This window comes from Gallus gallus, chromosome Z (assembly GCF_016699485.2).
Source record: "Gallus gallus isolate bGalGal1 chromosome Z, bGalGal1.mat.broiler.GRCg7b, whole genome shotgun sequence".
In the NCBI taxonomy this organism is placed as follows: Eukaryota; Metazoa; Chordata; class Aves; order Galliformes; family Phasianidae; genus Gallus; species Gallus gallus.
In genome coordinates this window covers 21,328,396-21,342,844 of record NC_052572.1, presented here as the reverse complement: position 1 = coordinate 21,342,844, position 14,449 = coordinate 21,328,396, and the positions used below count along the sequence as shown (strand labels likewise).

General features: G+C 36.5%; 1 protein-coding gene across 12 annotated transcripts in view; it reads right to left on the bottom strand.

The window, feature by feature from the left end:
* The window catches only part of ERBIN (erbb2 interacting protein), a 120,155-nt gene that overhangs the window by 58,852 nt on the left and 46,854 nt on the right, over positions 1 to 14,449 (bottom strand). For all 12 annotated transcript variants that reach the window (XM_046905528.1, XM_046905529.1, XM_046905527.1 and 9 more), the window contains 2 exons: positions 7,556 to 7,753; positions 4,431 to 4,548 (listed from right to left, as the gene is read on the bottom strand). In XM_046905528.1, coding sequence (XP_046761484.1) covers positions 4,431 to 4,548; positions 7,556 to 7,744 — 307 coding nt within the window. In that variant the 5' untranslated portion in view covers positions 7,745 to 7,753. The remainder of the gene's footprint in view (positions 1 to 4,430; positions 4,549 to 7,555; positions 7,754 to 14,449) is intronic.

Genomic DNA, 14,449 nt, shown 5'->3' with positions numbered 1-14,449 from the left:
TCACTGTTGCCTGTCCAGTCACTTCTGGTTGATACATTATGAATATCACTCAAAGCACACTACTCTCAAAAAAAAAAAAAAAAAACTTTATTACAAAAATTTATCTGAATCCAGGAACAGATCTGTATTAAACTACTTTCAGAATTTCAAATGTGTACACTCAAGTTCCACATTCAAGACCAAATTTGTGCCTTAACTACACTGCAATTCCATTTTGTTGACATCCTCTCTTAGACATGAATATAATTTTATTCTGCAGAGATGGTCAGTATTTTTTCATATGAAAAACAATACATTTAAGAAAAAACATTATCTATACTTTACTAAAGAACTTCAAGTGGAATAGCTAACTATTTTTAACATAAATTTACCACCCCTGTATAATGACATATTACAATAAAGCTACAGACTTAGAAGTCCTCAACTGATCAGTTATCTTTTTATTTAACTATCATGGAAGATACAAAATTAAGTACATCCTCTCCCTTTCTTCATATATGGACAGAAATAGCAAATTTATAGCGAGTTATTTTTGTATTCAGGATCTTCCTCTCTTTCTTCTCCCTGGGGAAAATGTAACTTGGATCATTCTCATTATTAACTATGAATAATTCTCAATTTTTTGACAAACTGTACTTCAAAATCCATCACAGATGGGCAACATAAGAACTAGACATTATCCTTAATTTTTGTTTTCCAACTCCCCAACTTCTGGCACACACTATGCTAAAATTTGCCAAATCAGCAGATGTTTTTAAAACACTGAAGGAAATATATTTGATCTAGATTTGTGTGTGTTAACAAAAACCTTCAAAATTACTAAAAATAATATTATTGGCAGATGTGTTTTTGTGGAGCTTTCCAGTGTTTGTTTGTTTCATTTGTGTATTTTTCTGTAAAAATGCCTTGCAACAGATTGAAAAGGTGACAATGTTTAAACAGGGAAAAAAACTACTCCATCTACATAAGAGACAACTGAAAGACCTGAATTTCCAAGACATTACGCTTGTTTTCACCTTACTAGTTATTTCCTGATCTTCTTTAGACCTGTGAAGGGCCTATAAATATACAGCCTAAAAATTCAATGTTTTCTTTTCAACATTTTTGAGTAGGCAAAAAAGAAATTGTCACTTCATTTTCCACTCAGCTAGCTCCACAGGCCCGAGGGGTTTCAAAGCCCATTTTCAGGCTTTCAGGGAAGACTAAGTTTCCTGGCAGTCACCTCATCACATGACTCAGCCTTCCAAACCACTTGGTTGTAGTATCTCACAAAACTAACTTTTCTATTTGTATATACCATTATACACTGTACATGAATGCTTTCCCCTTCTTCAAAGAAGAGAAGAATATTTTCAAGATAATTCTCCACATACTTCAAGAGGAAAAAAAAGAAGACGACTCAAAAGGTTAAAGAAACTTTTTCTCCCCCATCCATTTATTGATACAAAAACAAAGAGGAGTTTAAAAAAAATTGAAAATTTCTTTTAGTTTTGTAAATTAAACACTCTTTTCTACATATGCCTTAGGTTATTTTGCATCAGCTTTGCAGGTAAAAGCTTTAAACCTGAGGTGTACCTGGAAAGAAGTAATGGAACCTTTGATATTTAGGGTTTGCAATGGCCTTGGGATTCAGATTAAAATGCCGTAAGAAGTCAACTTAAATCCTCACTAGTTCAAAAAATAAGCAACCATAATTCATCTTCTTCCAAGATGAAGTGCAGAGTTTAAATTAATGCTATTTTATGCTTACTGCACACATTGCAGCAGTTTGATATTTTAGGGGACAACTACACTATGGACACTTCAGAAGCCTTAAATATATTCCTAACCGTTGCAAAAAAAAAAAAAAAAAGATGCGTGCTCAAGAACACACAACTGCTACCAACGCATACCTCAAAACCTACACCACTTCCAGCAAGGACCAGATAAGCTGACAGATAAAAATCCCAACCTCAAGAATGGTCAGTAACAGAAGATGCAGGACACTGGGAACACACAAAGGAGACATATCCCCTGGCTTTCTGCACTTTACTATAGTAAAATCACTGGCCATGCTTCAGTATAATATATGGAATATATGAAATTATAAACACTTAAATATGAAGGCAGTACATTTTATGCATATTGAAACACAAAGATTTCAACACTAATACCTTTTATTTAAAGCATCCATCTTGAACAGTTTCTGCAATTTTAATTTTTCATCTAAATGCCAAAAAAATTATATATATTTTATACACACACACACACATATATATAGATAGGTATTCAGTTCTGCTTAAAAACCAGGATGCTCTCTTGTGCACCAGTGTCCTGTCTTATATGAGCTAGCTGTAAGCCAGATTCCTCTATGAGGTAACCTGATCACATTTCAAAACAGGAACTTCATTCTTAATTTTCCTAGCAGCTCTTTACATAATGAAATAGTTGTTCAGCCAATGCATTCTACTGTGGCCATGCCATAAGCAGCGCAAATATCTTAAATGAAAACTACAGCATATTTAATGTTCATTGGTATTTGAAAATGAAGTCTAAAATTATAGGTGAAAATTATAAATGAACATATATTTGATGCAAACACATCTGCACTCCATGCTTTAATTCCATCCACATGAAGAAAACAACACTTTTGTTATTGTCATACTAGAAAATATACAAGAGAAATACAGGAGACAAACACCTTTCTTTGCTACAACCACACTATTCTGACAAAAAAAAGCCACTGCATTATTCTAGGGTTTTGACGCCTCTCATAACTGATTCCTAGTAATTTTTCTTCATAAATCAAGGAAAACATCTCCTGCACTTCCCACAGAGTTCACTGTTTCCATATCACACTCTTTTGACATCAAAAAAAGGAAAGTACTGGAAAAGTCCTAGCTGATTCACTACACATGCAGGAGAGGTGGGCTGACAAGAACCACATGGAATTCAACAAGAAGGGCTGAATCCTGCGCCTAAGGAAGAAGAACCCATCACCCCTAAAAAACAGAGCCTCACAGTTTATTGCAACGTCATATCTTTCAGCTATTGTCTCTTTAAATCCTTTACATGCTTACAGGAACAAGTGTTTCTTCAGCAGTTCCTAGAAGGCTTAGCAAAAGGTTGCATTGTTTTGGGTGGGTAACTCTCAGAACTGGTAGCTGACTAGCTGCCTATTTACATTCATAAGCTAAGGAATATGCCAACAGTAGAACTCAAAATTCCTTCCATTGCTTTCAAATTTTAATTACTGAGAACTTGCACCGGAACAATTTAATCCTTTTAATACTTTAGTCTAAGACAAAAATATGATTCTTTCCTATCTGTTTGTCATTAAAAAAGTTTAGGGATCGTCTTCTTTAAGAAAGGCTATTAATCCACTGGTACCAGGAACAGAGCAGTAACAACCAGGTCAATTTATTACACTAAATGTTGCATTCATTAGGCAGAAATAATAAAGTAACAGTTTAAGCACAGACTGGGATACAATGGACAGTAGAGGAGAATGCCAGCACCTCCAGGATGGGAACACTTTCACATTGAAGCAGAATTTACTTAGTTTTATGGACTTGTAATTATCTAGTTGTCCACCTAAAACAATGAATTGGATATGATAGAATTTTTGGCATATTTATGTAATCCGTATTTTCAAATATGGTTTCAAGGAAAGGTCCTTCTCTAACTTCACTATGAATCAACAAGGAAAGGCTATTACATCCTCTTCAATTAACATGATAAACTTTTTTTTTTCCTTTAAGTAAACCACACAAGCAAGCCTGATGACAGTATAAGCTATTACAATTTTCTCACATTTGCACAGATATTCCAACTTGCCAAAAGAGTACCATTAAAAAATAAATAAAAGCATATACATAGTACTTGGCTGACAGCATTTCATAATTTATAACCAGTTGACTCACAGAATGCAAGTCAGTCAACTGAACCAGTCATTGTCCATGGACACTTTTCTTCCCATGTGACAGAGATTACCATCTCCAGTGACAGACAGCAAAGCAGCTGACTCCTATTACAACTCTGAGACAGATCATTAAAGTAAACTGAAAACAACTTTCATAATAAAATTAAGAGAATCCAGCAAAATATTAGAAGCTCTTTTGCAAAAATTCTTCACTACAGTGAAAAATGAAAAGAGTCAATAAAAGTAACAACTTCAAGCATATGCATTTTTAAGAAAACACAAACATTTTGCAGTATCATTTTTCAGTAATGAATCTCAAAATACAAAGCAATCCATTTGACAGATATAATTAAAAACAAACATCACAGACCGTAAGATAGATTATTTTTGCTAAGCATAAGATTTAGGGTTGTAGTTTAAAATTTATTAGATGCGTAGTTTCTGGAAATTATACTTTTACTGGTATCTTTGAACAGTCAATGATGATTTGCCTTTAAGCTACTCCAATATAATAAGTGAAGCGACTTACCATTCTTGCTGACATCCAGTTCCCTGAGATTAATGAGATTTGCAATGGATGCTGGCAATGTAGTTAGATCATTGTCTGGCAAACTCAGCTTGTGCAGCGACTGACAGTTAAAAAGTTGCTATTGAAACAAAGAAAAAAGAGCAACTTTCTCTTAGTTTCCTCTGTATAGCTTTTGTTTTTAATCCCTTTAAACTTCTGACCTCACAGCTGGAAGGTCAGACTATTTAAAGTCTTAGACTACAGACAATTTTTTTTTTTAAAACCTGACTAAGTTTATGATGTTTAGGAAAGCTAAAAAGAAATGCAAACAGCCACAGAAAGCTGACAGCTACATTTAACAACTCCTATAAAACCCTTCCAGTGTATCACAAATTGTGACCTGTAGTTACATATGGTTCTGAAAACAAAAGTATTTTCCACAATAAGCATGCCATCTGGTACCCCAGAAGTAATTTTAGTTTCTCCAAAAAAGGGAGGAAAAAAATAAAAGTAAATAAACAAATCCATTTTAAAAAATTATTCCAGAATAAAGCATTTGAGTAGGTATTTATCTTCTCAAAAATAACTTTAAATTTTAATAAATTTATTTTACAGTAAGTTTTATTTCCCCCTATGCTCCTAGCTCAAGTACTCCAGAAGGCAACAAAATTATGAGACCTAATTGAAGTCTGACCTAACGCTGCAGAAAAATGTATAATACTTTTTGTATTAACTTAATGTAATAAGCCTCAAATACCAGCTCAGAGCCAGATATCTTCCTATATGCGTGGTACCTTCAGTTTCTTACCTAGAAGTATTACTATTTGACAATATATGGCAGGGAGTATTAGTGGAATGAAAGGAAAAGATATATATATTTCTAAGATACTTAAAGGAAGTTCATAATACATGTTGGTTAGAAAAAAAAAAGGTGGTCTAATTTACAATCAAATACTATTTTCCTGTTATTTTTTCACAAATACTTGGGTTTTCTATTCTGTCCTTTAGGGCAGATCAGACAAATCCAGCAAGTGCTCTGGGACTTAAAGAAAAAAAAAAATTCCTCCCAGTCAATGTCACAGCAATGGGTAAATTTCAACCAAAGTATCTCAGGCCCTCCTCAATTAACAGGCCACTATTCCAACCACAAATCACTGAACAAGTCCCATCCATTTAATGTTTGCATAGGTACCCCAATCAAAAACAGACAAATTAGAAAGAGAGACAACTCAAGGAATGAGACTGACTTGCCCAGTGATGTTTCCAATTACTCAGAAATGTGCACCTGTTAGAACTACCTGGTATCACTACAACTTTGAAGGGTTAAAATTACCTTGAGATATTATCTAGGAAACAAAACTTAAGATTATCTTATATGTTTATGTGCCTTTCCTTTATTTCATTACTTTTAAGCAAGAATATGTGCTTTAAACTCATCCCAGAAAGCGGTGATCAGGAATCACGGAATAATTAAAAATTTAAAATTTAAAAACTTAAAAAAAAAAGATGGGTGGAGAGTTTTGCAGGGTAGTGATGTTGTAGTTGCTCCTTCTGTTGCTGCATTTTAATGTTCGCAAATTCTGTAATTAGGTGGATTATTATCACTCACTTTAAACACCTCAAATCACAGGATTAAGGTCTGTTTTACTGCTAAATTCCAACTTCTTCCAAACAGCAAAGTGAACAGGAAAACTAAGACTGCTACAATTTGAGATTTTTGGCTCAAATGCACATTGTGGCACTTAGAAGAAACAGAGTACATTCTTAGACATGACTTAAGCACAGAAGATGAAAACATTTCAAATATACAGTCACTTTGGAAACTTATTATTACATACCAGCATTTCAGGAGAAGTAAAATCCTTCTCCACTACATTTCTCCTGACTGCTGTTTGCTCACACTGAACCCTCAGTTCAATTACATCCACTCAATTAACAAACAACACTAATATCTGATTTTCTAAGTATGCTGAGGTGAACATTACTGGCAAGACTGGGGGTGATTAAAAATAGAACAAAAAGCCCCCAAACCTAAAAACAAACAAAGGATGTCTCTAATAATCCCTAATCTCTCCACTTGTTTCTTTTACATTATTTGATTTACATTTATACTGAATTTACATAAGGTTTCTAATTCCAGAAAAAAGGAATAAATTCATTAGATTAAACAAAGTCAGCTCTACCAGACTACGAGACTTCTGATGAACTGACACATTAATACACTGAAATTATTTTATTTCCTTATTAATTTCATTTATCTTTCAAAGAAAGTCCAATCAATAAAATCTCATGTGGTTATGACAAATGATGAACAAACTTAGCCGTGCGCTCCAAACTCATCTCTTGTGACAGGGAAGATCAGCACGCAATTGGGAAAAAGCTACTTTTAAGATCAAGTAGTTAATCCAACTTCACCAAGATAGGATCTAATTATGGAAAATCTATTATTTTGACCACATTGTACTTCTGAAGAGTCTCACTGGAACAAAATCTCATCCTTTCCTCTAGTATACTGTTCATTCAGCATCTGGTTTGTCTTCAGATTTCAGAACTAGCAATGAATAATGATTTCTTTAAATATAATGTAAGCAAAGTGGAATTTCAGCTCTCTAGATTTTGAGCTTAAATAATTCGAGATACTTCAGAAAGACTATCCAGTCAAAAACAAAAGCAAGGACTTCAAGTGACTATTTTGGACTTTAGCTGTCCTTCATGAGCACAGAGATCTGAATGAGACCTGAATAAGATCTGAATAAGAATTTTGCAGCTTCTAATTTTCATATATTATCAGAGATTCAAAGCAATGCAGCAATTCATTTAATATTTGGGTAGTATTAGTCAATTTAAGCAGACACTTCCACAGAAATAAGTTAGCCTGCTTCTTTTGCTTTGCACCAGCTTCTCCTGTTGGGCTGATCAGTTGTTTAAGAAGTTTCACCTCAAGGCAGCACAGGAAACTGGTCCAGCTGAAATACACAAGACAGTCTATCAAGACAGCTTGTTCTGGAACCAACATTTACTTGAAAATATTTGGGAAAATGCAGCCTTAAAGCTGTAGAGGGAAGCTTGACACTATCAGCTTCTGTCACTGATGATGTAGTAAGAGAAATACTAAAAGTTGCACAAAGGAAAATCATGCAACATACCTTTGGAAGCTCTTCAATCTGATTAGCATCTAAGTAGAGTTCTTCCAGGGTCTTTTCAAATGTAAAAATTTCCTTAGGCACCTGTTCCAGGCTGCAGTGAGAATAATCAAGCGTAGTGACCGTCTCCTCCTCTCCACGCAGGCAGCGGCATGGCACCAGCCGCACCAACAAATTCCGCTTCGTTGTCATTTTCAGGCACTGTAACACAGAAATTAGTAGACTTATAAAAACAACCAGACAACTGCAGAAATACCTAGATGGGCAACATATCACACTTCTGGCTGCTAAATACTTAAAGAAAGGAATGCATACGTACATGCTGTGTGTATATATACACACATATGAGAGGGAGGTGGGCAGAGAGATTTTATTTTTGTTTAAACACAACAGATCTTTAGTGGCATGAAATGTCATTGAAATATCTACAGACACCAATGGATGAACATAAAATTTAGCCTGTAACTTGTCACCTGTCAACAGCCCTAAGCAGAGAATATCCACAATGCACGTAAGCAGATAAAATTTGAAGCAGCAGTTCTGAAGCATCATTCATGCTTTTACAATCTGTATTTGCTTAATACAATAAAATCAAAACTGTATAGAAAAATAAAACCTTTTTCCAGTGATGAATAGTATTAATGTATGTTAATTTCAAATCCTTCACATACATACAGCATTTTTGCACAACAAGGTAACGTTGTTTTCTTCAACTGTTCTACCTATTTAAAATAAAAGGTTTCTAATTGCCCAGATAAATAATTTCTCTCAACTTCTGCAATTTCAGTCAGTAAGTAACTTTAACACATCTTGCTGTGTTCGCTGAAATCAACAAAACTTCACTTTGCTATAGAAACTTCTTCCCTATCTTAATTAAATCACTGAAGGCTATCCATACTAGGACAGTCTCTTCGTATCACCACTTATGCACACTCTTCTGCCTCTCTCTACGTACACAAACACACTCACCTACCTGCAATTATGTCTATCTCATGATCAGTTGCCCAAGTGAAAAGACCCAAATGCAGGAAAGGAAGGATGTATCCACTCTTATCAATCAAAGACAGATAAATGTAGTGTTGCACAGGTGACATGTTTTTTTATATTCTCAAATTAAGAACTTCTCCAGGGATGGTTTGGGTAAATATGGTTCAGAAGGTGGACAGGAATACAAAGCACCTCAAATATTTCCCTCCCCACACTGAAGTCTAGCAAGAAGAAGAATCTTGGTCTCGTACTGTATTGCAACATCAACAAGCAATCTGAAAGCACCAAATAAAACAATGAAATAGCTTTGCAGATCTGCAACACTATTACACTTTATTTTTCTCCATCACCACACAAGTTCAAAACTGTAAGAATCCAATCTACTACAGAACTCAGAGAAAGAAGAACAAAACAAAACCCCACAAACAAAAAGCCTTTGTCCCCCAAACAGTTAAAGCCCTGACCTAAGTTTACCTCAGCTAGTAGACAACAGAGGAAAAAACATCAGGATACTGGTACAGTTAATTTTACCTCATGAGGGAATAAGAGGGGAAAGAAAATACTGTATAAGCAGAACAGATAGGAAACAAGTTCCACAGCAAATACGCCAAATGAGACAAAGAAAAATATCTGTGAATATCATACTGGGGTTGGAACAGATCTCAAGAGATCATCAAATCCACACCCCTGCTGAAGTAGGTTCCCTACAATAAGTTACAAAGGAGGACATCCAGGTAAGTCTTGAATCTTCTTAGAAGGAGACTCCACAACCTCTCTGGGGAACCTGTTCCAGTGCTCCATCACCCTTACCGTAAAGAAGTTATTCTGCATATTAGTACAGGTTTTAGGCTATTACTCCTTGTCCTTTCACCATGCATCACCAAGAAGAGCCTGACCTCATCCATTTGCCTTCCACTTCCCTTTAGATATTTGTAAACATCTATCATATCCTCTCTCAGTCTTCTTTTCCTCAGGCTTACTCAGCCTTTCCTCATACGGGAGATGCTCCAGGTCCTTTATAATCTTTGCAGAGCTCCACTGGACTCTCTTTATGAGATCGCTGTGTTTTTTGAAGTGGGGAACCCAGAACTGAACACAGTATTCTAAACGCAGCCTCACCAGGGCAGAGTAGAGAGGGAGGATCACCTCCTTTGACCTGCTGGCCACACACTTTTTAATACACCCCAAAATACCACTGGCCTTCCTGGCCAAAAAGGCACACTGCTGGCTCATGGCCAACCTGTTGTGCACCAGGACCCCCAAGTACTTCTCCACAGAGTTCCTCTCCAACAGGTCAGCCCCTAACTCATCCTGATGCATATGGTTATTTGTCCCCAGGTGCAAGACTATACACTTGCTCTTGTCAACTTCATCACTTTCTTCCCTACCCAACTCTTCCATCTGTCGAGGCCTTGCTGACAGGCAGCCCAGCCTTCTGGTGTGTCAGCCACCCCTCTCAGCTTTGTACAAACAGCAAACTTGCTGAGGGTGGACTCTGTTCCTTCATCCAGGTCACTGAGGAAGATGTTGAATGAGATCGGAGTCAGCACTGACTCCTGGGGAACAGGGGAACACTACTTATAGACAATCAATCAGACTCTGTGCCGCTGATCACTACCCTCTGAGCTCTACCAGTCAGCCAGATGTCAATCTACCTCAGTGTCCACTCAACTATCCCATACTTTCTAAGTTTAGTAACAAGGATACTGTGGGAGACAATGTCAAATGCACTGCTGAAGTCAAGGTACATAACATCCACTGCTCTTCCCACAGCTATCCAGCCACTGGTAACATCAAAGAAGGCTACCAGGTTGGTCAAATATGATTTCCCCTTGGTGGATCTATGTTGACTACTTACTCCTTACAACTTTATTCTCTTCTAATTGCTTGGGGAGGCTATCCAGAACAAGTACTTCCATCACCTTTCGAGGGACAGGTGAGGCTGACTAACCTGTAGTTTCTTGGATCCTCCTTCTTGCCCTTTTTGAAGACTGAAGTGACACTGGCTATCGTCCAGTCTTCAGGCACCTCTCTCATTTGCCAAGACCTTTCATAACACGATGGTACAATGACCATGCAGACTATTATTTTTTTTTCCAACCAGTTTGATCAAAACCAGAGGGAAATAACAAAACATGATGTGAAGATGTGTACAGTCTCACATCAGAACAATTTATTTACGATCATCTCTGTCAAAGCTTCATTTTATTTTTCTTGCTTTATATTTATGTATCTAGATAGATACCAGATCTACTCTACACAATTTGAGAGTGTGAATGACTTGGACTACTACAAATCTGCAAATAAGCAAGGCCGAACTTAACAAAGGATGTCTCCTCTTTCAACAAGGGGAAAATATTACACTTTAAAAATAAGCTCTAATTTTGAAACTCAACCTCCAAAGCCTTCTTCCCACCCACCCACCCCAACTATGCAAACAATAGAGGAACCAGCCCTACAACCAGCATTGGATTCATTTATAAGTATCAACACTGCGATGCAACAAACAGAAACAATATTTACTGGTTTTTTTTTTAATTTTTCATCTGTTTTACTTTTTTCTCAGAATGAGAGTGGAAATAATATCTTTCATAACTCCCATATCAATATAGTCTCAGATACATGTCTTTCAAATAGATGCTCTTTCAAAATATAATACATGCTCTATTTATTATTATTAATACACTATTAGAAAGGCTATAGGTTTGCAAATAAATCTTCAAGATAGCCAGCATTTTGGAAAGAAAAGAAGAATAAGTTAACACTCATGTTGGTCTGAGTCTTACTCATTTGTAACTCTTATCTACTTTTTCCTCAACATCAGTTCACTGTTTTCCAGTTCTAACCTGCAGGACTTGGCCAGCTACGTATCTCTGAAAATAAGACTTTTCTAGACATCTACATCCTATGTTGTAGAAACAAGAAGTAGATACACTATACTTTCATTTAATATGCTTGAATTGGTAAACTTATTACACCCCTGATTTTATTGGCAAAAATTATTTGACTACACCAGAAATTCCTCATTTCTTTTGCTATACTAAAAGCACTTCAGCAACATTTGGAACAAACCATTAAGATAGGTTACTGATAACAACAGCAATTTAAAAGATGTGTAGGATTTCTTCAGCAAAGGTTTAAGAAATGGAACAGCACGCTAACCACAAAGGCACAGAACAGTCAATTCATGGTGAATTCTGCAACCTTTTACCCCAAAAAGTCTAACTTACAACTTCCAAAATAGGTATTTCTAGGATGCTACTGATATAACTGAAAACTGATGGTATTTTACTATTACCATCAACTTTGAACAAATTTTGCTTGAAAATCTAAAAAAAAAAAGCCAGAATTAAATTTCACCTTTCTGCTTTGAAACTATACTCAAAATGAATACAGAGAACATTTTTTCTTCAGATAAATAATAATAATAAAAGATCTGTAAGGCACTGTTATTCATCTTTTATCAGTACTGAATATTAGTCATTTGTGTTCCAGCTACTTTTGCATGTACTTACTGCATTAAGAAAAGACTTAATAGTTTATCATTTTCTTGAAGTTTACCAATACTGTGCTAAGCTTATTAGTGTTTCCAGTTCCAAAGGGGAATCTGCAATTCCCCCATAGTAATGTACTTCCAGAAGATAGGTCAGCTCGTTACCCCTGAAGCATGCTATTACAGAAAACAGAATCAAAGAGCAAAATCTAACAAAGCTAGAAACTAGTTTCAGCTGGTTTGCAGTTTCAAAAAAAAAAAAGATCATTTACCTTGTTTTGCTTTCCCATTATATTTTTATCAATAAACTGAAAATATGTGCTATCACAATATCATCTAACTTCATGATCAAAACACTAGAGCAACCAAAATAAATAACATCAACTCACATTTTAATAGCATCTACCACTGAAAAGCTTCTACTGCACAGAAGGCTTTGAAGACTGCTTGAAGTACTCTTTAAATCTCATTAATCTCACTAACTAGAGATGGAATTTCAGTGCTGACAGATGCTAATAACATACAGTGAAGTAACAACTGGAGAATACAGTATAATTAATACAATATTCAGATAAAGTTACTGGAGAACATAGGGAAAAGCAAACACCATCGTTACAGCAAATCTACACTGTAACAACAACAGACTGAATCTGTAAGCCTGAGACACCTTTAAACAGAATAAAATCACTCAAAGTAGAAAAGTTCGAAAGGCCACAATCAGTGAGAGAAAGCAAGACCAGCAGCAGGGTTGGATACCACTACAGACTGATAATTCAGACGAGTGCGCACCACCCACAGAGACATCACTCATTCCTGCACGCTGCCGTCATCTGAGCATTCACAGCCCAGCAGCACCCGGGCATCTGCCAGAGACCCACAGGACATTTTTGTTTAACCATGTCTTGCTGTGATTTGATGAGCATTAAAAAGCAAAACACCACATGCAGAAGTATCACACTGCTCTGAGAATTCCAAACTCATGTTACATGCAGAATCTAAGCTCATACTTCTTTTGTTCCTCATCTCTGCTAATTTGTTTTAAAAGCAATAGCACTGTATCATGGGTTGTTTAGATTCCTGCCTGATGCTAACAGGATGTGAACACTCATGCTGTAAGCACTGTGTGTGAAAGCACCCCCTCCTTTCCCCCAAGCGTTTCAGAAGGATGTTTACCAGTTACATCAGCAGCAAAGCTGAAAATGAAACCAGCTATCAGATGCTCATACAGAAAGGCAAGCACAGCTACACAGAAAAATTTCTGGTCAGAATCCCTCTAGTGCCTACAAACGAGCGCAGAATTATGGAGCTGGGGATGTGTAAGTACAGGAAGAGGGCAGGGAGGGGCAGTATGCACTGCAGCTTAACATACAGAGACCTTTATGTGGCCAATGGACAGAAGCTGCAACAAATTAATTCTGAAACACAATAATGAAAAAATGCGTGCTTTTTGTTTCCCCCAAGAACCCCTTTTAATCCACCAAACAAACAAAAACCACTATCCCTCCTACATTAATAGATTATTAAGAGTAAAGCTTCCTGTACCAGCAATACACAGAAATGCTACAGGCTTTTCTCTTCCTAAGACAGCACCACGTTCAGCAACATATGCACAGATGTAGGCTGATTGGCTTGATGTAGTAAGAGACTGTTGTGACAATTCCCAGCACAATTTAAATGAATCTTCCACCAAAAGGCAGCTCTGGTCCTCAAAAATTTGGAGATATTGTACACATCTTAGCACTTAAAACTCAGAAAGTCCTCCACTCTTACAAGGAAGAGCAGAACTATTACTCATTCTTTAAGCTCAGAAATGACTTGGTATCTCTTGTTCAATATCAGGACTCATTAACAGGGGAAGCAAAGGTTTGGCTCAGGCTTCCCCTAACTCCTCCCCCTCCTCTCGGGAGGGAGCAGCAAGGTTCCAGAGCAACTGAGAGCACCTGGCACCCTGGAAACCCTGACCTGCATGTCCGATGGATGGCAATCCTCCTCCTCTTCATAAGAGGAAAGCATGGCTCTTAGACCTGATGGACTCTGACAAGAAACTGAAACATGAGAAGGAAGGGTGTACTGTGAGGAGACTGCCTTTTGCTAAATGCCACTGCCATTCTGTGGCTGTGGTTTCAAAATCTTGTTTAGTGACAATGCCAAGTTAAGGTATTTTCACTTCCTCCTGCCTCCCATCCAAGCTATTTTTTTATTTCACTTCTAAAAAAAGGGAAAAAAAATTCAAAATAGATTGGTTATGTCACACATTTAATTAAATGAAACTGGTAAACACTTAGATCAATACAAATGAAGGAACCAAAGGAACCATACAGTCAGAGCAAACAATAGGAAATAAGAGACTTACAAAAAGAGTTTTTTGGAACCATTTCACCATTTTCATGTGAAACTCCTGATAGGCAAACAATGCT